Below are 24,307 nucleotides of genomic sequence, written 5' to 3'. Positions count from 1 at the left end.
TTTAACTAGAGAAGAGAGTTTGCCAAGTTAGTATCCTAGGTCAAATCAAGAGTCAAAATTGTCAGGTAAATAGAATAACTTTCCATCCCATAGTATGGGTTTACTTAATAAGTTTCTTGTATTGCTTTAATTTGAAGATATTAAATGTCTGCTTGCAAGTCACTAGGAAAAATTTCTAAATCTAGAAAGAAGAAAAATATTCCAAGTTTGAATAGGAATCCTCTCTACTGTTTAACATGAAGTTTTCTACTTTAGCAGCTGAAGGCACTCTACAACACTCTCTCCATTATCCTGAGGTTCAAGAAGTGGGCTAGATGTTGAATCCAGGTCTGTAAAATGGATTAAGAGCAAGTTTTAAGGCAGTTAAAAATGTTAATATTTGGGTTTTTGCCTTCCTGGCACTACATTTTATAAATGTTTTTATCTTTCCTGTTGTGTGATGAGGAGCATATTGTTTTATACAAAACTGAAATTAATAGAGCTGGGACTTTTAAGGGGTTTATTTAATTAGTATATTTTATTTAAAAAACCTTAAGTCACTCAAAAGTATACCATATTGAGATGAGATTATGGTAGTGAAGAGCACAGATTAAAATATAAGGTTTTAAAGCTCTATATGAAAAATTGAATAGTTTCTCGGACATTATAGTCATTTTCAAAAATCAAACCTTTAAGTGAGATACAAGTTATAAAATACAATGAGAAAAGATATAGTGATGTAAACTAACACTGAAATGAAAATTTACTAATACTTTAAAATGGAAACTTGATATTTAAAACCATTATAAAATTAATAAGTGAGAAAATTTAAAATAAGGAATAGTTAACCTAATGCTGTTCTTTAACTGGAAATGAGTCAAATAGTTGATTTTAAAAGTTCTGACCACAGGAATTAGTGCTTTTGTGTGATTGATGACAAAAATTAAGCAGCTGCCTTTCCAAATGATGCTTCTTTGAAATTACTAATACCGAACTATCCCTCCTACCTATTGATGAAATTGTTAGGACGTTTTTACTGTATTGATATTGTTGGTTGCTACCTTGTAAACGTATTTGGCATATTTTCACATGAATAATTTAACAGATCACAAGGGTGTTTGGCCTTGATATAGGACATTTGGAAAATCTGAGAATTTCTTGTACCCTTTTATTTTTTCAATTCAGAAGGGGAAAATATTATAAGAAACTGTTGTTTTCTAGCTGTCGCTTTTAAGTTTTTACGTGAGATTAAAGGGTTAAAATAATAACGTGAAGATATTTTCTCTTGTATCTTTACAAGCTTTTGGGATTATACCATCTTAAAATTAGCTGTTTTTAAGAAGTGATTGTTTCACACAGGAGAGAACAGAACTAAAGATTCATATGGTTGTAGTAAATACCTTTAACACAGAGCATTTTGGGGGGCCGGCCCCGTGGCCAAGTGGTTAAGCTCACGTGCTCCACTTTGGGGGCCCAGGGTTTCGCCTGTTTAGATCCTGGGCACAGACATGCACTGCTCATCAGGCCACACTGAGGCAGCGTCCCACATAGCACAACCAGAAGGACCTACAACTAGAATATACAACTACGTACTGGGAGCCTTTGGGAAGAAAGAAAAGAAAAAAGAAAGAAAGAAGAAGATTGACAACAGATGTTAGCTCAGGTGCCAATCTTTAAAACAAAAAACATAGCATTTTAAAATTTTGGATTGAGAAGCTGAAGATTTTTTTCTCGATAATATCTTTTAAAGAACTAAAGTCCACTTATACTCATTTTAGTAATCCTGCTAAATAATCCTCTGAAAGAGTGAATAATAGGACTAAGAGATAATCTTTATTTTACATGGGAAATCTAGATATGGAAAAGTTTGCTTCTGTTCTCCGTGAACTTTCTGGATGTATTAAACGTGAGTTATTACCTCAAATATTTTAGTATTCCACTTCTTTAATTGGAGAAGAAAATCGAAAAAAAATATTAGGTAGCTATTCATGGAATGAAGGGATTGAATATTATTATCTGAAACTTGTTTCTTAACCATATGTACAGATCATATTTGTTCAGATATTGAATGTGTAACTAACATTTCTTAGTAACGTTAACAGTTTTGTCATGAACTAGGTTTATGTTCCAGGTTATTAGAATTGTCTATAAAAATGAGTTTAACATTTCCTGATTTGGGGGTGGAGGTACTTTCTTTTTTGGAAGTGAGAGGTTCTTCATTGATAGGCATTTAGAATTTATTGTATGAAGATTTTAAATGGGTAAATTGGATTTTTATATTACATTCTAGATTAGTTACCTCAAAGGAACTATTTTCAAACATTATTAATCTCTAGTATAAGGGAAAGGCAGTTTTACAATTTTGGGGAGAACATACAATAAAAGAAGCTAATCTTTAAAAATCTTCGGTAATTTTGTAAACATCTCAGTATTGTATTAACTTGGGCAGTAGGTCTCACTTAAATGAGCCTTTTAAAATGACTTGTTCATCTTAAGTTCACCATTGGCCAAAGATACTAAAGGAACTGTTTTCATAAATGCTTTCAACCGTGCTGTCATGTCTGATTTCTCTTAATTTCTTTGTTCTAATAAAATTTTAAGAATTTTATTTGTTTCAATCAAAAGTCTGGCTTAAGTTCCCTTTCAGTAATTTTACTCTCATGTCTTTGTGTGGGGCTGCATTTTTTAAGTTGAAACTCTGAGTCTCAGAAATGTTAAGGTTTTTCTTACGAAATTACAAGTTGTCATGGGATTTGCATTGTTTGTCCTGCCCTTTTTCTGAGTTTTTCTGACATCCATTTTCTGTTGTCTTAAGGTTATCATCTTTTACTTCTCTTAACCTTTCATTTTTGCAGATCCACTGTTTTCATATACACTACAAAGAAAAACAGTTCAGATTCTGTAATCCAAGAATCATTTTCTTAAAATATGATCAATTAAAAAGTTTTACATATGATCATAATACCGTTTGTGTAATTTCCCTGAGGGAAAAGAATAGTTCTTTCAAAAGACTGGCTTTTCGGTGATAAGAGTGTTTTGGCTATAACATGAAGGGCAAGGCTGCAATTAATAATAATCTTGATACTTTGAAATTTTGATTTTGAAAAACCCTCTAAAGGTTTTGATATTTTAAAATAAAGTATACATGAATATTTAGAGGGTCCAACCAATGTTTACACAGTATTTCAACTGCCATTTTTTATGGCATTTATAAGACATGTTAAAGTTTCATCCAGTGAAGTCCACTTAACTCTTGTCTCTGTTTTATTAACATTATCTTAAAGCCTGAGTAGTTTACATAGTGGATCTCATCTAGAACTAGTTTCTTTGGTGTCTTTTCTCAAATTCATCTTTCTTGGTGTGCAAAAACATCTTCTGTAATCTCAGTCACCTCTGATAGCATTTCTGTGTCTTTTTAACTTTGTTACATCTTTTTGTGAAATCTAACTAAGTCTTGCCTGTAACTTTTTTTTATACTTCCTCTACCACTGTATTCGTCCAGTGTTTCCTTGCTTTAATCTATCATTGATGGAATTGGTCCCATAATAGACTTGTAACTATTGACTATTGCCTGGTTTTTACTGTAATAAAGTTTAATGTGTAAAACTACCAGTGCTTAGGTGTGTGGGTGATCAAACGTATAAAACTTAATGAAGCAATGCCTCCTTATAGAATTCCGTAGCAAACAATTTAAGACTTAACCTCTGTATGTGATTGTGATTATAAAATTGTTTCATCAAGGACGTTTGTTATGTACATCATTTAACTAATATTTTATGAGAATCACATGTAAATGCTTTGCAAATTCTTATGTAACAATTTCTGAGTTAAAATAATGACTTAAGAAAGAAAATGGAAATAATTTCATCCAGAAACGCATCTTGTGGGATCGTATTCAGAATTTAAATTTCCCAGGTGATTGGGCTATTCTTGTGAAAAGTACAGAAATCTGTGTAAACAAGATCTTGTTTTCATTTTTACCTGTTTCGAGCTCTATGGATGCTGTAGCCCTGAGCATTAAATGAGCATTGATGGATACTAACTTGGGGAATTTCACTTCTTTAAATCACCTGTACTTCCTGTACCTGGGTTTATTCTTGGGAGGTCGCCTGTTTCTGTACTGACCATGCTTAGTTCTCCTTAGACCTTTTAAGATTAGAAATGAAATACGCACTGCCTGATAAAGGATGGACAGTAAGAAGGCAGTTAGTTATATGGCTTAAATTTGTGCAGAAATCCTTAAACTGTAGGAAGGCACTTATTTTTCTTCACATCTGTCTTCACCTCAAATTGATTTTGCTGCATAAAGGTCTCAACCACTATGTTTGGTCTTAGATCTTATACTAGGTACTTGACACCTAACCTTCATTTACTTGTGATTTTACTTGGTTCTTTCTGATAGTGATAATAGGTCTCATTTTTCTAAAGCAGAATGCAACTGATTCATCTTTGACTTGTTGACCTTGATTTTTTTGCTTGTTTTTAGTCTTCTCCTGAAACTTAAGCATCATACTATAGGGTGTATTTTTATTCTTCTAAAAGAAGAGACCCATCTATATTTTTATTGAAATTTTGATGTACTCAGACATCTAACCTTTCAATTGAAATGTTTTTAAATTCAATATGAAATTCCCTTTAATAAAACTTTAGCATGAAAGACTACTTTTTATATATCTATATGCAGGCTCTGCATACATCTGGAATCTGTTTAAGATATGTGATAAATTTCTTGTAAGTTTGAGATCTTAAATGGTTTTTTTTTTTAATCAACATGATGCATAAGGTTTTTTTTCTTTAAAAAAACGGCATCTACTTAAAGGGATTTATGACTAAAATTGCTTATTTTTCTACAGAGTTGTCTGCTGTTTCTCAGCTTGAAGAAGATTCTACAGTCCTTATTGATCCTTTTTCTTGGCGTTACCATTTTTTGAAGCAAAGTTAACCTAGTTTTCTAGTTTGAGCTTGCTTTTTGGCCATCTTTAAAAAAAAATTTTTTTTAATCTATAAACTAGACAAGAGATAGTTCTACAATGTCCAAGTCATTCCAGCAGTCATCTCTCGGTAGGGACTCGCAGGGTCATGGGCGTGACCTGTCTGCAGCAGGAATAGGCCTTCTTGCTGCTGCTACCCAGTCTTTAAGTATGCCAGCATCTCTTGGAAGGATGAACCAGGGTACTGCACGCCTTGCTAGTTTAATGAATCTTGGAATGAGTTCTTCATTGAATCAACAAGGAGCTCATAGTGCACTGTCTTCTGCTAGTACTTCTTCCCATAATTTGCAGTCTATATTTAACATTGGAAGTAGAGGTCCACTCCCTTTGTCTTCTCAACACCGTGGAGATGCAGACCAGGCCAGTAACATTTTGGCCAGCTTTGGTCTGTCTGCTAGAGACTTAGATGAACTGAGTCGTTATCCAGAGGACAAGATTACTCCTGAGAATTTGCCCCAAATCCTTCTACAGCTTAAAAGGAGGAGAACTGAAGAAGGCCCTACATTGAGTTATGGTAGAGATGGCAGATCTGCTACACGGGAGCCACCATACAGAGTACCTAGGGATGATTGGGAAGAAAAAAGGCACTTTAGAAGAGATAGTTTTGATGATCGTGGTCCTAGTCTCAACCCAGTGCTTGATTATGACCATGGAAGTCGTTCTCAAGAATCTGGTTATTATGACAGAATGGATTATGAAGATGACAGATTAAGAGATGGAGAAAGGTGTAGGGATGATTCTTTTTTTGGTGAGACCTCGCATAACTATCATAAATTTGACAGTGAGTATGAGAGAATGGGACGTGGTCCTGGCCCCTTACAAGAGAGATCTCTCTTTGAGAAAAAGAGGGGCGCTCCTCCAAGTAGCAATATTGAAGACTTCCATGGACTCTTACCGAAGGGTTATCCCCATCTGTGCTCTATATGTGATTTGCCAGTTCATTCTAATAAGGTGAGTTAATGCAACAGATACTTCTAATTTCTTTTACATTGTAGTGCCTATTCTGTATTTACCTATATCTTTTACTCTAATTCTGTAGTCTGATGACACTGAGTTGATCGAGAATTTTTATACTTTTGAGAACACTTACTTTATTTGGAAGGTAATTGTTTTTGAGCATTTTAAACCAGGGCTTTACATTAATACAATCTGCCTAGATTACTTCTGGCCACAAAGCTGTCATCCACTGGGATTATCTTGTTGGTTTTTGGCATCAGTATGTTCTTCTTAATCATATATTTAAGCAGGTTTTTTTGTCTGCTTTGTTGAATTAAGTATATATATATACATATATATTTTTTGCAGTCAATGTGCTCTGCCATTCAGGATGCTAGATTTCAGCTCTCCATCTGTCTTGATTGCTGATTTGTATGTAGTAAAGATTATTCTTGAACAATTCTCTTTTTTTCCTTATCTGTGGCTACAGGGAAAGAGTTAATGTAGAGCCCTGGTGTTTGTTTCAGTATGTTTCATATTTTAGATTAGTTCATTCTTCCTTTTTTAATTTCCCTTTAACACGAACTCTCATACTATGACTGAAATTTTTCATCATTTTTTTTCTCCTTTTCCACAACTTTCTTCAACATACTTCAGAACTCACTTTTTATTATCCCATATTGCATCTATGCCTTTAGAGACTTGAAAAATCAACTACTGCAGTATCCTGCTCTGTGTTCCTTGTAAGCATATTCTTTTTCTGACTTAGGCTTAGACTTCTGGTATAGTCACTTGAAGAAAAAAAAATCTAATTCTCCTTTGCTTTAATTATCACATCTGGCAAAATGGGGACTTTTTCAAAATGCCTTTTTAAATACATTGTCCTTTCTCTTTCAACGTTTTCAGTGTTACTCATTCTCACTGATTTTTTTTTTCAATATATAGTGCAGTTGACTTAAAGTCAACATTATAGCACTCCACTAGCTTGATCTATTATCTGTGACTGTCCATTTTTCCTGATGTGCTGTATAGCTATTCTACTTAACTGGAACATGTTGCTGCCATGAAATTGATTTGATGGTTACTGTTATAGGGTTTTTTCTTTACAGTAACATCTAGAAAGGTCATTTTCTTTTCATATCTAGCCCTTTTAAATGCAGTTTTTTAGTGAGTATTGATTTTTGAGTACACATTAGAGATTTTGTTTTTAATATTTTATTTAAAAGTATTACCATTCAATCCTTTATCTGTGTTTGGAGCTCAGTATTTTTGTCTCAGATAGTTAAGAGAAGAAACTTTGTTTGAATTTACAGAGTACTTTGAAAAAATATCTTTAAAAAGTAATTCTTAGCTAAATATATTTGTATTTCTTAAATCTTTTGAATTAATATGTAAATAGTTAAGTACACAGACAAGGAATATTTTAATTTAATCCATACCAAAGTAAATTAACATCAAATGATAAGTTCATAGATTAATTTTCATTTAAGACACAAACTCATAAAAATTAGAAATTTTTTTCTGATAGCTGTTTTTGGTGTTGTCTTCTTTCAAATTTGTCGGATATACTAAGTATATCATGGAATTTAGTTTTTGTTCAGTGTTGAACTTTAAGTTTTAGGTCCGGTGTGAGTTGTTTTAATGAAAAGGTCAGTTAAATTTTGGTAACTCAAATTTTTTTCCGTTACTTCTTGTCTGTTTGCAGAAATGGCAATATGGCCAGTGTTCTCAGAGAGGATCTCTGAATTCCAAAGAAAATAGCTAGTTAGAGTGTCTGAAATGAAAGTGATTGTAAGGGACTTAAAATCTTTGCTACTGGAGTCATCAGAAATCAAAAGCTGTTGAAAGTCTCCTTATCCTGACTTTGAGCAGTAATTTAATCTTGCTACTTGCACATAGAAAAACAGTTCAAATAACACAGAAGGAAACCACAAGAGGACTTTAATCAGAGAAAAGTTTCCATTTTTATGTATGATTATTCTTTTCTCTCCACATTTTGCTTACCTTCTAATTCTTGAACAATAAAATTAATAACAATAGCGAATGGATCTAAGTTAACAAAAGAATAGTTTAAAAATACTTGAAACTTTAGATTCAAGAGTAAGTTATCCTACCTAGAACAAGAGGTACTTTTAACCTGTAAAAATGCGTAGGCCCTAGCTAGTTTTGGTAGTGTGTCACAATATAGGAACATTTAAGAATTACCTTACAGACCATTTGTTTTGATTGTTTGATTTACAAAATTTATGGTATTTGTAAATTGGACCAATTTTAAGAAGTTTAAGCACCTGGAATCTCTTAAATGTATTCTAGTTTCCTTAACATAACATGTTCTCTGGGTATCTGCATTATTGAAAAAATAATTAAATATTCACTTTCAGCAGTGGTCCTTTTTCATTTTATAACTGATATAGAATCAGTGACTTTAGACAAAAATTCCTGTGGTGAAAGAGATAATGGAAATTTTTTAAACGTTTAATCCTGCTCTCTGGTATTGCTGCATAACTTGGAAAATCTGTTCTTTTCATTTAGTGGTAATATTAAATAGCCTACATGATCAAAACTTCTTCTTAATATGAAATAAGAAACTTTTAGGTGAAAAACATCTAATTAGTCATCATCATTTTTGATATTTTAAGTGACTTTCAGTGATGGTGTTGCTTTTAATTCTTTCTAGGTCATTTTAGAACATCAAGTTGCTTTTCTAAACAACCTTAAACTTCCCTCAAATTCCTTTCACTTAAAGCAAACTGCCCACTGCAGCCGTTTTGCTGTCTTATCGCTTGGGTTCGTGTTTTTCCTTTTAGTATTATTCTAGAAGCCCTTAAGTTGTTCTTTTATTCTGCCATTCCAGAAGTGCTTCTCCAAATTATCCTTTCTTTATATAATTTAGGTATCTCAAAGCCATCAAAGTGAATGTAGTTTTCCTAAAGAACTTCTGAATTCAAACAGCAAATTCTTAATCTTTATTCCTCTGTTGTGAGAGTTACCTCAGTGTAGAATCCAAAGATAGAGGTTTTTTTAAAAACCCTTTTGACTCTTATCCTCACCTTAAACCGAACAGTAAAAGATCAAGTGTAGTAGGGCAGGTTAGTAATGGGTGGACTTGGGAGGTACATAACTGATTCTTTGATCTTGGCCTTACTTCTACTACTTTGAGAAAGACCAGGCACACGTTAACCATAAGTTTGAACCTTTAAAGAGCATGGGGGATTGGATATAAACAATTTCTGTTCAACTAGATACCCTTTCCATCTCCTATGTATTAGAAGCATGCCTGATAAGGTAACTTTTACTCTTCTCAACACACTATTTCTCAAGGGTATTTTAAATAAAAATTGAATGTTTTTTAGTTCAGAAAATTCCAAGTTAAGGTATTTGTTTAATCCCTCTTCTGAATTTTGTGAACTTTACATATGGCGCCTCTTGCTTACAGCCATTTTAAAAGTGACTTCAACAAGCCAGTGGTCTGTTGCTTTACAAGTACAAACTTTTTATCTCCCAGATATCTGGTTGTAGAGCCAGCTGGAGAGATCTCTTTGAGTTCCTTAGCTGTTAGCCATTATTTTTAAAAGACAGTCTAGCCTTAAGAGATAGTGCCCCAAGTTCTGAGAAGTACCAGTCTGTTTGGATGTGTTCCATCTTAGTTCTTTCACAAGATGTTAGTTAATCCTGTTAGGGTGTAGGAATGTATATAAACTGTTGTAATATAAATCAGTTTTTTAAATTAGGTTCCCATTTATAAAATAGCATTCAGAAGCTTTTCAAAAAGGTATCTCTTGTAATTTGGTTCCTTATTTTAGTTCAGCTCTAAGTGAGACCCCTTTTGAAAACATTGCCTGAACATGTTTTATATTCCAAATATAACTGTATTAGGTAGTGTGGGTATTAGAAAAGTTGCCTCATTTTGTGGGAATTAGTGAAACAATGATACTTGTAAAGCAGGAATTGTAAAACAAGATAGCCTTATAAGCAGTGTAATAATAGTTTACTTTTTTTGAGCACTTTCTGTGTGCCTAGCAGTGTTCTGATAAGCAGGTTACCTTTATTAATTCATTTTCTTTTCACAAAACCCTAGGAGAATATTGAATCACAGTGAATTTAAATAACTCATACCAAGGATTCACGTCTAGTAAGTGGCACCTTGGGAGTGGAACGCAGGCAATCTGGCAGCAGAGCCTACTTTTCCTAATTCCTCTTTCGTATATTGCCTAAAACATTAATCATTTATATGTGAGTTCTTAACTAAAGAAAGGAAAATTGGAAAAAAATAGGAAGAAAGTTAATCCCTTCAGATTTAAAATAACCACAAAGGAGCAAATACTGACAGAATGTAATGTTTCCCTCCCTAAAATTTGGAAACAGGCATTCCTGAAATTTGCTTATTTTTGGGAAATATAATGGGAGCTTAGTTTTTTTGATAAATGGGGAGCATTTTTCAGAAAAGCCATTCCTGTTGAATCATCATAGCTTTTTATGGCTGTAGTACACTTGGAACATTCCTCAAAGCCTGGATGAAATTAAAGATTTTTAACTAATTGTTCACATTTGCAGCATATATTTTCTAGAAAAGTAGATATAAGCATGGATATTTTATCATATTTGTATTTCTATAAAAGAGCAGTATGACATGAATAATTCCATTTGGTCCACAGCAGAAATTATCATGTCTAGCTGATCTCAAGGTCAGTTACTATTCTTGATCTTTATTAACTCTATATCTTTTCCCTGTCAGGTCTGTTAGTATGTTAACCAAGTTATCCAGTTTTTCCAAGAATGTGCATGGCGTATTTGAGGGCAGGATCAAGCCACAAGGATTCAGAGAAACGGTTTTAAATTAATTTAGTGCGATTAGTGAATGGGCAAGTGTTTGTACAGCCTATGATATTGCTTCTAGGTTAATATGCTAGAATTTGAATGGTTCAAATGAAAATATTTTAGCTTTATTTTGTTAATTCTACTAATTTACTTTGCTGCAGGAGTGGAGTCAACATATCAATGGAGCAAGTCACAGTCGTCGATGCCAGCTTCTTCTTGAAATGTAGGAGTTTGAAATACCTTTAAAGCATCCTTATCGTGAATCAGAAACAGCCATTGATTGGTTTTTGGGAGTCCATCATTTACTTGTAATATCTACATTGTTGTTACTGCATAGTGATACTGTCGTGGCGATACTAATTACAAACAAAATGTTTATATGGAATATTACATGCACTGATAGTGGTACTTTATTTCATACTAATTCTAGGATAAATAAACATTGACTCTATATAAATTGAAAGAATTTTTAATAGACTTAGTTAAAGATAGCCTATAATACGTAGAATAGATTCTTAAGAGCATTTTCAATAACAGTAATACATGCTCTAAAAACATGGAAGATACAGAAAAGAGGGAGGAGTCATTAGAAGTTAGTTGTGGAACAGAGTCCTTGAGGATGTGCTTTTTTGCTTTTGAGCAAAAAGGTATTTAGTTCTGAGTTTAAGCTGCTAGAATGAAATTGAATTCCTAAAGAATCTCCCTGCCTAAGCAGCACACAATACCCATTGTTCATTGGAGTGGCAATTTTCACATATGCCTAGTTTATGTTGGGGCTGTTCTTTCTAGTGCTGCAACTCCACTCTGCTTTTGGTATTTAATACTGGAGAAGGAAAATCTGTGGTCAGTTCTTGTTTCCCTATATATCCCACATTTCCAGTTCCTCATGCAGCATTTTTCCTCCTTATGACTTAACAAATATAGAAAAGAATTAATTTCAACAAAAAATCATGTGCTGCAAAACAACGGTTTGGTCTACGGACCGCATATATAACTTGGGCTCATAAGATTAGTACTATATAGCCTAGGTATGTGGCAGGCTATACTATCTAGGTTTGTGTAAGTACACTCTATGATGCTGGCACAGCGACAAAATTGCCTAACGACACATTTCTTAGAATGTATCCCTGTCGTTAAGCAATGCATGATTGTACATTCGCCTTCATTTTCAAGCAATACAGAACAAGTTTATTCAATACATTTGGATTAATTTGAAGTTCTCAAATTTTCCTTTAGAAATATCTATATGACATGTTTTAAACTGTAATATTTCTAACACTTACTCTCATATAACTTTACTAATAAATAATCTCTATTTTAAAGGCCAAAACAAGGCTACTCTCTGAAAAGGACAGTTTTATTTTAAAGTTAATTTTCTGGTCTTTTTAAAGCTACCCAGAATGGAATCCTGACAATGATACAGGACACACAATGTAAGTTAAAATTTTTAAGCTATTGTTTGTAAAGGAGATCAATCTAAGGAATTCAGGTTAAACTTTCAACATTTGATAAACAAAATTTTTTCTGAATTTCTTTATTGACTATAAAAGAATTTTTAGAAACTATTTTATATAGCAATTTTTATTTTATTGATATTACAGATTTTCCCTAGTTACTTCACACATAATTGTCCCCAAAGATTGGAATCATAGCCATACAAGGGGTGTTTTAACAATAAATCTTAATTATTTCTGATGGACCTGTTTATCAGATGTTTTATATTTCATGTCTTCACATTACTAGGGGTGATCCATTCATGTTGCAGCAATCTACAAACCCAGCACCAGGAATTTTGGGACCTCCACCTCCATCCTTTCATCTTGGGGGACCAGCAGTTGGACCAAGAGGCAATCTGGGTGATTATAAACTTCATGTTACCTTTCCCTAAGAGCTTTTACCATAAAAATTAAATGCGATGATTATAGGCAAAAGAAGGCTCATTGAAATGTTCAAAAATAACATTGCATGACAAGACATGGTACTCATGATATTTTTAATAGCATTTCATTTGTGTTTGAAAAATGTCCATTTTTCAATTAAAATAGCCTATTATAGCAAGTGTATTTATTACAAGACTGAAAAAAAACCACTTTTTCCCCATAAAGGTGCTGGAAATGGGAACCTGCAAGGACCAAGACACATGCAGAAAGGCAGAGTGGTCAGTAATACAACTCTTGCTTTTACTATATTTGCTGTTTTGAGGAATGTGATTTGACTTAAATCGTTGCTAATTGAATCTGTCTCACAACTCCTTACTATAGGAGGACTGCTACTGTTTGAAAACCATCAGCTCTTTTATGTGACAGTGATAAGAGCTATAACTTTTTCATATGCCCATAGGCTGGAGGTCTCGCCTTGATTCAGAGTCTTAGGAACTTTGCTATCCGATTATGTACACAGTATTCAAGTTACAAATCAGTGCAGAGACTGGTTTCTGAAACTGAGGTTTACCCCAATGATGTTTGATTTCCTGTGTGGCATTTAAATTCTCTAGAATGTTATGGGTTGCTATTTTAAATGCTTCATCTGTTCTGGTTAACTATAGAGTATAAAAGTTCTAATGCGTAACCTGTTTCATATCGCTTTTAAAGAGATTTTTGACTTGATTTTTTCCTAATGGATAGGAAACTAGCCGTGTTGTTCACATCATGGATTTTCAGCGAGGGAAAAACTTGAGATATCAACTATTACAGCTGGTAGAACCATTTGGAGTCATATCGAATCATCTGATTCTAAATAAAATTAATGAGGTATGAGTTGAAATAAGTTTACTGTTCATTCATTACTAAAATATATCCTAAAGGAATTCATGATTTTGTATTAGAACTCAATCTTAAACCATCAATATGGAATGTAATAGAGGAAAAAGCCCATATTTAAAGTACATCAACAATAAATTCTAGGGGCCGCCCTGTGGCCGAGTGGTTAAGTTTGCACGCTCCGCTTTGGCGGCTGAGGTTTTCGCTGGTTCGAATCCTGGGCGCGGACATGGTGCCGCTCATCAGGCCACGCTGAGGCGGCATCCCGCATGCCACAACTAGAAGGACCCACAACTAAAAATACACAACTGTGTACTGGGGGGGTTTGGGGGGAAAATTTTTAAAAATAATAAATTCTAGTGCAGTTGTTCCTGCATATCTGTGGAATATGGAGGGGCTGGCTGTAGTCATCATACTATGCTGTTTTATGTAAGGGACTTGAGCATCCTTGGATTTTGGTATCTGAGGGGAGTTCCTGGAACCAGTCCCCCTTTGGACTAGTGGATTATTAGTAACTTTATAAATCGTGATCCATAAGCAGTAAAATTGTCATTATTACTAAACTATGTTAAGGGCTGTAAAAGGATAATTCTTTGGAAAACCATTTCAGACTTCTACCAAATCGTTATTTCAGATCTAGTAGGCATAATAAATGATATTTTTAGTAGCATGAAGATGATAAAATCTGAGATGACCTTTAACAAACTAGCAAATTAACAATGTTGGTTTTTCTGCTTTTAGATTCTCAAAAATGCTTTCTATTTAATGGTTAAATATATAAATATATGTAGAAAGACTTTGAGCCTTTTTTTTTAACTAATTTTTTTGTGCACTTTCAGGCATTTATTGAAATGGCAACCACAGAAGATGCTCAGGCTGCAGTGGATTATTATACAACCACACCAGCATTAGTATTTGGCAAACCAGTGAGAGTTCATTTATCGCAGAAGTATAAAAGAATAAAGGTAAATCTGTTTTTTCCAGATTGGTATCACCAACCATTTAATACATCTTTTTAATTTGTTTAGCTGTTTAAAATTGTTGCTAATAACTAGAGTAATATTAACTAATAATTATAGCATACCTACCAACATTTGACTTGAACTTTTTTTTCTATTTATTAAAGAAACCTGAAGGGAAACCAGACCAGAAGTTCGATCAAAAGCAAGAGCTTGGACGTGTGATACATCTCAGCAATTTACCTCATTCTGGCTATTCCGACAGTGCTGTCCTCAAGCTTGCTGAGCCTTATGGGAAAATAAAGAATTATATACTGATGAGGATGAAAAGTCAGGTAATATACATGTAGAGGTTTTGAAAAAAAAGTATTTCTTAAAGTGCTTTGAGATTTTTGTGCGTCTCTTCATTTTTAGTTAAGAAGGCGAAGGGAATCATTTTATCTTCTCATAGATAAGTTTTCTTAGCCAGTGATAAATGGTGTATTTTTTTAAGTCATAGCAGGTGCTCAAGGTGTGAAGGATTAAATACTGAAAAGTATAAAGTGGAAAGTAAACAACTCTTCTCTTGCCCAGGCTAGTAATGCTATTTATTTCCAGGATTTGCTTTGGAAGTTCTAACTGAATACGAGTATACTTTTTTTCTTACTTCAACTGGGATAATATTGTACTGTTGCTTTCCAGTTTATAAATGGTTACATTGGGTAAACTAATGAATTTAACTTCCTAAGTTGCTGGCTATTTAGAGTTGCTGGGTTTTTTGGCTTATACCGTTGGTGCTGCTATGGACTTTGCGACCTGTGAAATGTTGCGCTGTTTTTTTTGTTTTGTTTTGAGGAAGATTAGCGCTGAGCTAACATTTGCTGCCAATCGTTCTCTTTTTGCTGAGGAAGACTGGCCCTGAGTTAACATCCGTGCCCATCTTCCTCTACTTTATATGTGGGACGCCTGCCAAAGCATGGCTTGCTGAGCAGTGCCATGTCCGTACCCGGGATCCGAACTGGCAAACCCCGGGCCACCGAAGCTGAACGTGCACACTTAACGGCTGGGCCACCGGGCTGGCCCCAGTGTTGCATATTTGTATGCATATAATTGAAGGATAAAATTTCAGGATGAAATTTTGGATCTTGATAATTGCTTTCTTCACTTTGATATTGCCAAATTGCTCTTCAAAAAATAGTGCCACCGTATAATCACACCAGCATTATCTTGGAGTGCTTTATTTTTATTTTAAGGCTTTTGTAACAGCATTCTGAGATGATATTCTTCCAGACTTTCATTTTTTCCTTAATTTTAGTTCTTACAGTATTTTGAGTGGTATCTTCTAAGCTTATTACTTTAGTTTTTTGTGGAAAGACTGCATATAGGTGATTTAATATTTGGTGCTACTTTGTAAAGCTGACAAAGTAAAATAATGTTGTCCTTATTTTATTGGGTGACTTAACTCTTACCAGTGTCTCTGTGCTAAAGATTAAATTTTCCTAACAAGTGGATAGAAAAAACAATGGGCACTAGAGTTCTAAACAATTCTCTGAAAAATAATGTTCTTTCTAATTTTTTTTAAGGCCTTTATTGAGATGGAGACCAGAGAAGATGCAATGGCAATGGTTGACCACTGTTTGAAAAAGGCCCTTTGGTTTCAGGGGAGATGTGTGAAAGTTGACCTCTCTGAAAAATATAAAAAACTGGTACTGAGGGTATGTAGTACTTGGTTCATCCTCATTATAAAGTTTGTTTTCATGAATTTCAAGCCAAAATATTCTTTTATATATTTTTTTAATTAATTTTTTTTGCTGAGGAAGATTTGCCCTAAGCTAAAATTTGTACCAATCTTCCTCTATTTTGTATGTGAGTTGCTGCCACAGCATGGATGCCAGTGAGTGGTATAGGTCCACACCCAGGAACTGAACCTGGGCTGACAAAGCAGTGTGCCCTAAACTTAACCACTAGTCCATGGGGCCAGGCCCTCTTAGCAATATTTTGATGTGCTAAGAATATAGGGTTTGGTTATTGAAAGAGAGCAACCTTTTCTCTCTTTCTGGTCATCTTCAGTAGCAGTAGTCTTTTTGTTTGTTTGTTTGTTTGTTTGTTTTGAGGAAGATTAGCCCTGCGCTAACATCTGCTGCCAATCCTCCTCTTTTTGCTGAGGAAGACTGGCCCTGAGCTAACATCTGTGCCCATCTTCCTCTACTTTATATGTGGGACGCCTGCCACAGCATGGCTTATCAAGTGGTGCCATGTCCACACCCAGGATTTGAACCAGTGAACCGCGGGCCACTGAAGCGGAACATGCAAACTTAACTGCTGTGCCGCTCGGCTGGCCCCAGAAATAGTTTTTTAACTGATGTTCTGTAAAATTTGAACAGAGTTCTGCTACCAAAATGTTTACTATCATGCATCGCTTTACAGTGGGGTTACATTCTTGAGAAATGCCTTGTTAGCCGATTTCATTTTTGTTCAAACATCATATAGAGTGTACTGATGAAGGGGAACAAAATTTGCTGCCCCAAAATGTGTCTCTTTAACATGGGGATTATTTTAGGCTGATTGTTTTTAAGAAACAAAAGACTGAGCAAGTTTTTCTTGTTACCTCCCCCTTAACTGCCAAAAGAATTCAGATTAAAAAACTTGTCTCAGGAAGGCAGCTGTTACCTTAGCATAACCTGAACTAGGTGGTAGACAGGAATCTAGAAAAACCTGTTTGTTGGTCTCAGTTCTTTGTTCTTCTGTTTCTGTGTGGCCAAACACTTGTTTTCCAAACGTTTGCTCTTTTTCACCTACCTGTGAATCGCCTGCCTTCCCTTTGAAGTCCCTGAGTCTCCCCACCCCCAACATCATCTTTTGTCTTTAGCTGAGGGTGGTATTTAAGGTAAGAGCTTCTGCCAAATTACTTGGTTTTCCTGGATTTCTCCCACGTATATATGTTTTTAAACTTTTGTTTTTCTCCTGTTAATCTGTCTCCTGTCAGTTTAATTTAGACCAACCAGAAGAACCTAGAAACCTAAAGGAAAATTTCTTCCTCCTTGCAGTACTTAAGCAAACCTAGATGGTATAGTCTACTACACACCTAGGCTATGTGGTCCTAATCTTAGGGGCCCACCATCATGTATGTGATTCATCATTGACGGAAACGTTGTCATGTGGCACATTACTGTATTATCCACTGCTCTATTGAAATGTTGATTGTAATGAGCTGCTGGCTATGGGCAGCTTAAATTCGTAGATATGGTTACAGGGATTGAATAAGCGTAGTTGATTATATAAACGATGGTCATCAATTATTAGTTAATTGGGTAATTACATTCTGCAAACGAATATATTCTAATGCATTTCTGTAACTTCTGCAAAATTTTGTCTTTTAGATTCCTAACAGAGGCATTGACTTACTGAAAAAAGATAAATCTCGGTAATTTCATTTTTGTGTATATTAACTAGTATATTAAAGTTTTGTTTTTCAACTCAGGAGACTTAATTGAGCTGTATCTTTTTGATTTCAGAAAAAGGTCTTATTCTCCAGATGGCAAAGAATCTCCAAGTGATAAGAAATCCAAAACTGATGGCTCCCAGAAGACTGAAAGTACAACTGAAGGTAAAGAACAAGAAGAGAAGTCGGGTGAAGATGGTGAAAAAGATACAAAGGATGACCAGGCGGAACAAGAACCTAATATGCTTCTTGAATCTGAAGATGAGCTACTCGTAGATGAAGAAGAAGCAGCAGCACTGTTAGAAAGTGGCAGTTCAGTGGGAGATGAGACAGATCTTGCTAATTTAGGTGATGTGGCTTCTGATGGGAAAAAGGAACCTTCAGACAAAGCTGTGAAAAAAGATGCAAATACAAGTGCTTCAGCAGCTGCAAAGAAAAAGCTTAAAAAGGTAAAGGAAGATTTTATGTTGGCCTGTTTTAATAGGAAACTAGATCAAATAAATGTTTCAAATTATGTACCCTAGCAGGGTCAGATTAAAGAGAACTGGTTGTTTAGGGAAAAAATCAGATATGAACCATAATAATTTAAACTCTGCAATAAATAGATTGAATACGATTTTTTATTATAGTTGGGAAAAAAATATCAAATCCCAAAGGGAGCTTCTTAGTAATGAAGGAGAAAGACTTAAAACTATATATGATTCTGTATTGTAGTTGTAGTGTGTAAGTACAGGTAGGCAGCCTTATAGTTCAGCTTGTTTTTAAAAAGATGGGGTATGAGTTTACAGTAAGTTAACTGATCTAAAATACTTCTTAAAACATTTTGCCACTCATTCAGAAATTGTTGAATTTGAAGAATTTTCCTATTTAAGAAAAATGTAAGCTTAATCAGATACTCTAATAGCTTTTAAAACATGTTTCATAGAACACATCACATGTAAGCACATTTAAGGTGAATATGAATATAAAAATACACTCACGGGGGCCAGCCCGGTGGCTCAGCAGTTAAGTGTACACATTCTGCTTCGGTGCCCCGGGGTTCACCAGTTCGGATCCCAGGTGCAGATATGGCACCGCTTGGTAAGCCATGCTGTGGTAGGTGTCCCACATATAAGGTAGAGGAAGATGGGCACAGATGTTAGCTCAGGACCAGTCTTCCTCAGCAAAAAGAGGACTATTGGCAGCAAATGTTAGCTCAGGGCTAATCTTCCTCAAAAAAAAAAAAAAAACACACACTCACACACATGGTATAAAGAACAGTGAAACAAAAAAACCATGGTGTACTGCCTACCTTCATTAAGGATTAGAGCATTAAAATGTCTTTGAAGCCCATTATGTTAAATGGCTCTTAATAGGCGATTTTTGTAATCTTAGTCCATTGGCCCCTTCTAAGCAACACTCAGCTGTTAGAAAACTAATACTTATCTCCAGATTTTGATGGCTTAGTCAAAGAACATAGTCTTAAGGTTATTTTTCTGGCTGAAGTGGATGGTTGTTATGTAATGTGTTTGCACTCTTAAGAGCTGATAATTATTGAGCATTTATTACATGCTATAAATTTTTGTAAGCTCTATGTGTGTGCTAATAAGTTCTCATAATAACCATATGTGGTAGATAGCTTTGTCATCCCTGTTGCATGAATGAGGCAATTAAGGCATGGAAAAGTTCAATGAATTGTCTCTAGTCATACTGCTTATAAGAGGCAGAGCCAAAATTTAAACCTTAAGCAGTCATGCTCCCCAGTTTGATTTTTTTTTTTTTTTAACCACAACCCTATTAGACTGTGTTCCCTTAAACAAGAGTTATATCGTAGGATACTGTCTTCCAAAGGATCTCATTCAACTACTTTTATCAAATCAGTTCTTTGGTACATTCCCTAAAAGCATAGTAGTCTGAGAAAGTGTAGAATATCAGTGTCTTTATATCATTTATTTTCTGCTCTTTCTGTGAGGCAAGACTAAAGTTTTAAAAGAAGCTGTCAGTTTTTTTTTTTAAAAAGTCAGTCATCTTGAAGAAGAAAGGAAAAAGTCAATATTTTCAGAGAATGAATAAAGACAAAGACGCTATCCCTTTCCCTTCAAGTAAAGCAAATGGAAGGGATGCTGCAGGATAATTGTTGCAGAGTAAATTTGTCTTTCTTAACAGCGTCGTTTCCCAGGGAGTATGGAAGGTTTTGTCACTCTAGATGAGGTTGGTGATGAGGAAGATTCGGAACTTCAGAAACTTCGTAAATCGGGCATGGCATTTAAATCTGGTGACAAAAATGATGATGGTTTGGTTGAAATTAAGGTGGACAAGATCGAGGAACTTGATCAAGAAAACGAAGCAGCGTTGGAAAATGGAATTAAAAATGAGGAAAATACAGAACCTGGCGCTGAATCTGCTGAGAATGCTGATGATCCCAACAAGGATACAAGTGAAAATGCAGATGGCCAAAGCGATGAAAACAAGGAGGACTATACAATCCCAGATGAGTATAGAATTGGACCATATCAGCCCAATGTTCCTGTTGGTGAGATTTAAGGCTTTGTTCTTCCCTTCTCACCCTCCCCAAACTCTTAGTAAATAAGATTCCTAAATTGGTCTTACATAAGCTCTGATGGCATTTTAAATTTATGTCTATGCAGAATAATTTGTAAATTTTAATTGATATATTCTCTTTTCTTCTTATCCATGTCTTCTGATTTTGTATTCTTTTATCATCATTCCACGATATGTTCTCTTTTCTCCTCATAAAGGTTTCTCAGAATTTCACATTGCTTTCTGTTTTGTTTATCTGTTCTATTTCTGCTTTTTAAAGAGTATAACTAGGTGGGACCTCAGGCGTCAATTAAGTACAAAGTATTAACTAATAATGTCATGGTTTTTTTGTTTTGTTTTAGCTTAGGCCATATTGGACTTGTCACAGGTGTTATTCAAATTATATTGACAGAAAAAAAGATTTGAGAACACTAATTAAAATCTTCAGTTTACTGAATTTGTAAGAATGTATGTTTGTGTTCTAGGTATAGACTATGTGATACCTAAAACAGGGTTTTACTGTAAGCTGTGTTCACTCTTTTATACAAATGAAGAAGTTGCAAAGAATGCTCATTGCAGCAGCCTTCCTCATTATCAGAAATTAAAGGTAAGGCTGAATCTAAAAGAGGAGAGTTCTTTTGTCACAACTAACACATCATGTAAACCCATGGAAAGTAAAATGTGTTCAGTACTTTCTCTGAACTCAGCTCAATGCTTTATCCTGGAGACAACAGTTTTCTTCCTTTATTGATGGGCCTTAAACAGTTTAATGAATTCTAGAAGCATCTGTTGAGCCTCTTTCTATAGAATAGAATGTTGAGCCTCTTTCTATAGAATTCTATAGAATGCTCAAATGATGATAATTTAGTAATTTCTAGCCATGTTATAAATTCTGTGATATAAAGTTATGTAAGTATTCTCAAATGGATGTTCGAGTAATTTCTCTAATTTGGAAGATACTGGAGGCCTGAAAGTCAAGTGGAATAATGTAAAGCTTTTCCAACTTTATAAAGTGCCATGTCCCTTCATACTTAATGATTTTATGTTGACTTTAAGTTATTATTAATGACACTTCAGTAAGTTTTATGACCAGTAGAATATGAAGGCAGAAGGATGAATGAATAAAGCATAACATAAAGAATAACAAATTCCTATTTGATTATCTTGAAATTTGATATTTCAGTTAGTGGCTTCTTTGAGGACTAAGTATTTAAATAGGAGGAGTTACTCAATTGTAAATAACTTGGTTTTTTACACTGCTTTATAATGTAAAGCTGTTAGAGTATTCAGTCATCAAACATGTTCTGTGTGTTGGCTAGATGGATAGAGACAGCCTTGAATTTAGGAGATAATTCTAGTTCTTGGCTGAATCATTTGTTCTAAATGTAAGTGTTCTTTGCTGCCTATATTATCTCTCTCTCTATCTTACCGTCATGGATATGAAAGAAGAATGGTGGTGATTTTCAACAGTAGCAGCAATTTAATATAAATATTTTATCTGCCTTGATGTTAAGCTGTTTGGGGGCAGAAACTATACATACTACTAAAAGAGTACTTATATAATAGAGAAGTGGTTTGTGGGTAGTTGATTCTTGTATAAACAGTATCATTCCATCTGATATTTTCTACCTATTCTAACTTTCTAGATATTTGTTCTATTGGAGGTGGCTCTCTTTATTATTTCCTTCTATTTTAATGGAACTTTATCAACTTCATTAAATTATTGTGCAATACAATATCTCCCTAATGATAAACGACTTGACACTTTCCTAATTGGGTTTTTCCCCCCCTTTTTAAATGTGTAATGGCTTTTAACCCTCTTCATCGATTTGCAATAACTATAGAGTTGATAAATTCCAGTGAAAAAGAAACTTTTGATTTTTAGATTAGATTTTTAATTTTTTTATTATTTTCTTTCTTCCTTTTTTTTTTTTTTTTTTTGTGTGTGTGTGTGTGTGTGTGTGTGTCTACTTCCATTAATGTCTTAACAGATCTCTGGTGTCCAGGAACCCTAGAAGTTACAGGTCTAATACAGGGGTCAGCCAGCTACACTTGTGGCCACCCTGCTTTTGTAAATAAAGTTTTATTGGAACCCAGCCGTGATCATTCATTTTAGTATTGTCTACAGCTGCTTTTATTGCTATAACAGCAGAATTGAGTAGTTGGAACAAAGACTGAATGGCCCACAAACCTAAAAATATTTATTACTGACCCTTTAAGATAACGATTGCCTGCTGGGTTTAGTGGAAGGGGCATTGAATAAATGCACATCATTTTAACTAATCTATGTTCTTGGAGTAGCAGGAGTTCTTCTATGTAACTCTGGTCTTTGTTTTCTCATCTCGCAATGTTAGTTGCACATTGAAATAACCGTTTTTCACATTTTATCATTTTTTCCCCATGCTTTATTGTGGTGTCCTGTGAACCAGTTTAGTTTTGTACGCTGACTAATAAAAATAGCTGAATCTTAAAAATATTGATAAGGTTTTGGTTAATAAACTTGGATAGAATATTTTGGAGTTAATCCATTTGTTATGTTTCTTAAGTGACTCAATCCCTGTAATTTTATTTTTTCTTTTCAGAAATTTCTGAATAAATTGGCAGAAGAACGCAGGCAGAAGAAGGAAGCTTAAGACGTGCAAGAAGCTTGATTTCAAAGAAAATAATGGTTCTTTGTTTTTAATGTTAACCTTTTTTTAAATATACTGATAGTTAGAAGAAAACTATTGTACTCTTTTGTTTTAGTGGAAAAATAATAGATGTCTGTTCATGTGTTGTGTTATAGCAAAAATACATACACGGTTAAGTTAATGAAGAATTGTTTTTGTTTTATCAGAATGGTAACAGACAGTACTTTGTAGAGACTGACTTTGTAAGCTACTTAAGACAACTTGCACCACTAAGAAAAAGATGCATAGAACCATTCAGAGAAATGAAATTTAGTAGTTCCAAGCTTCAAAGAAATGTCAACTTTGATTCCATTCAATAAAGAACAAAACCAATTGTATTTTTATTACTTTCATCTGAAACATTCCACATTTTAATCTGAGCCTTGCAGACTTTTTATTTGGATTTTGAAGCTTTTTTTGGTTGCGTTTCATTTTTGGAGAACTTCATTAATGTCAGATTGGCAATTAAGATACAGGTGCAGTTTTCTTTTAATGTCATGCTGTTGTTTAGGTAATAAGATATATTAAGTAACTGGCTTTAGATTTTGTAATTTTTTCCCTAAGTTCCTGCTAGATTTTGTATTCTAGTAGTCAATGTATTTTCAGTGAAATGTAAAAATATTCCCGTTCTCTTTCACCAGTATTAATTTCTTGAGATCTTATTGCTTGTCACTTGAATCCTGTAGCTGTCATACATCTGGTATAAGCAACATTTGATTTTTGAAGTGTGTAGACCATCTCTTAATATTTCCAAGATGTAATTTTACATTTCTGCATTTTAAAAACAGTTTGGCCATAATCTAGACGCACGCTTCTAATTCATATACCTGCACATGTGACCTTTGTGAACAGAAATTTGCATGTATGATCTGTGTTTACTTGTAACTTTCTGGTTATATACTGCTTATATCTGTGGATTCAAGTTTCTGAAGTGAATATCAATAAAAAAAAACTTAGGCCATGTTCATTGGTTATACATGTTTGGAATGTTAACCAATATATTTGTCAGTTGTGATTATTATTCACTGTTACACTTTTTTGCATGCTTTAACAAATTACTACATTTTTAATCTGAAGTATTCTAAAGACTGCTACTAAAGATCTGAGTTTTAAAGTTTTTGGTGCTGGTGGATTTCTTGTTCCTGTTACATAACTAAAAATGGGGCTATTCATGGTTTTTTAAAACCTTGGGAGTTTTAACATGCTAAGGGTAAAGAAATAGCAAAAGCTTGTGTTTAGACATTTCTAAGTACTT

At 34.2% G+C, this 24,307-nt stretch overlaps 1 protein-coding gene across 50 annotated transcripts in view; it reads left to right on the top strand.

Moving 5' to 3' along the window:
• MATR3 (matrin 3) overlaps positions 1-24,049 on the top strand; it is a 47,475-nt gene extending 23,426 nt beyond the window's left edge. For 7 of the 50 annotated variants that reach the window (XM_070570726.1, XM_070570725.1, XM_070570728.1 and 4 more), the window contains 14 exons: positions 4,833-5,921; positions 10,886-10,947; positions 12,116-12,157; positions 12,468-12,580; positions 12,830-12,882; positions 13,349-13,474; positions 14,323-14,448; positions 14,610-14,777; positions 16,005-16,136; positions 17,802-17,845; positions 17,937-18,312; positions 20,153-20,375; positions 20,869-20,990; positions 22,966-24,049. In XM_070570726.1, coding sequence (XP_070426827.1) covers positions 5,010-5,921; positions 10,886-10,947; positions 12,116-12,157; positions 12,468-12,580; positions 12,830-12,882; positions 13,349-13,474; positions 14,323-14,448; positions 14,610-14,777; positions 16,005-16,136; positions 17,802-17,845; positions 17,937-18,312; positions 20,153-20,375; positions 20,869-20,990; positions 22,966-23,016 — 2,550 coding nt within the window. In that variant the 5' untranslated portion in view covers positions 4,833-5,009 and the 3' untranslated portion in view covers positions 23,017-24,049. Of the gene's footprint in view, positions 1-4,832; positions 5,922-10,885; positions 10,948-12,115; positions 12,158-12,467; positions 12,581-12,829; positions 12,883-13,348; positions 13,475-14,322; positions 14,449-14,609; positions 14,778-16,004; positions 16,137-17,801; positions 17,846-17,936; positions 18,313-20,008; positions 20,376-20,868; positions 20,991-22,965 lie in introns of all 50 variants that reach the window. The other 43 variants (XM_008515532.2, XM_070570718.1, XM_070570720.1 and 40 more) reach the window with 10 other exon arrangements.
• Positions 24,050-24,307: the final 258 nt, after the last annotated feature.

The sequence above is a fragment of the Equus przewalskii genome, chromosome 13, assembly GCF_037783145.1.
Source record: "Equus przewalskii isolate Varuska chromosome 13, EquPr2, whole genome shotgun sequence".
Classification (NCBI taxonomy): domain Eukaryota; kingdom Metazoa; phylum Chordata; class Mammalia; order Perissodactyla; family Equidae; genus Equus; species Equus przewalskii.
This window is presented reverse-complemented; position numbering and strand designations above follow the sequence as displayed.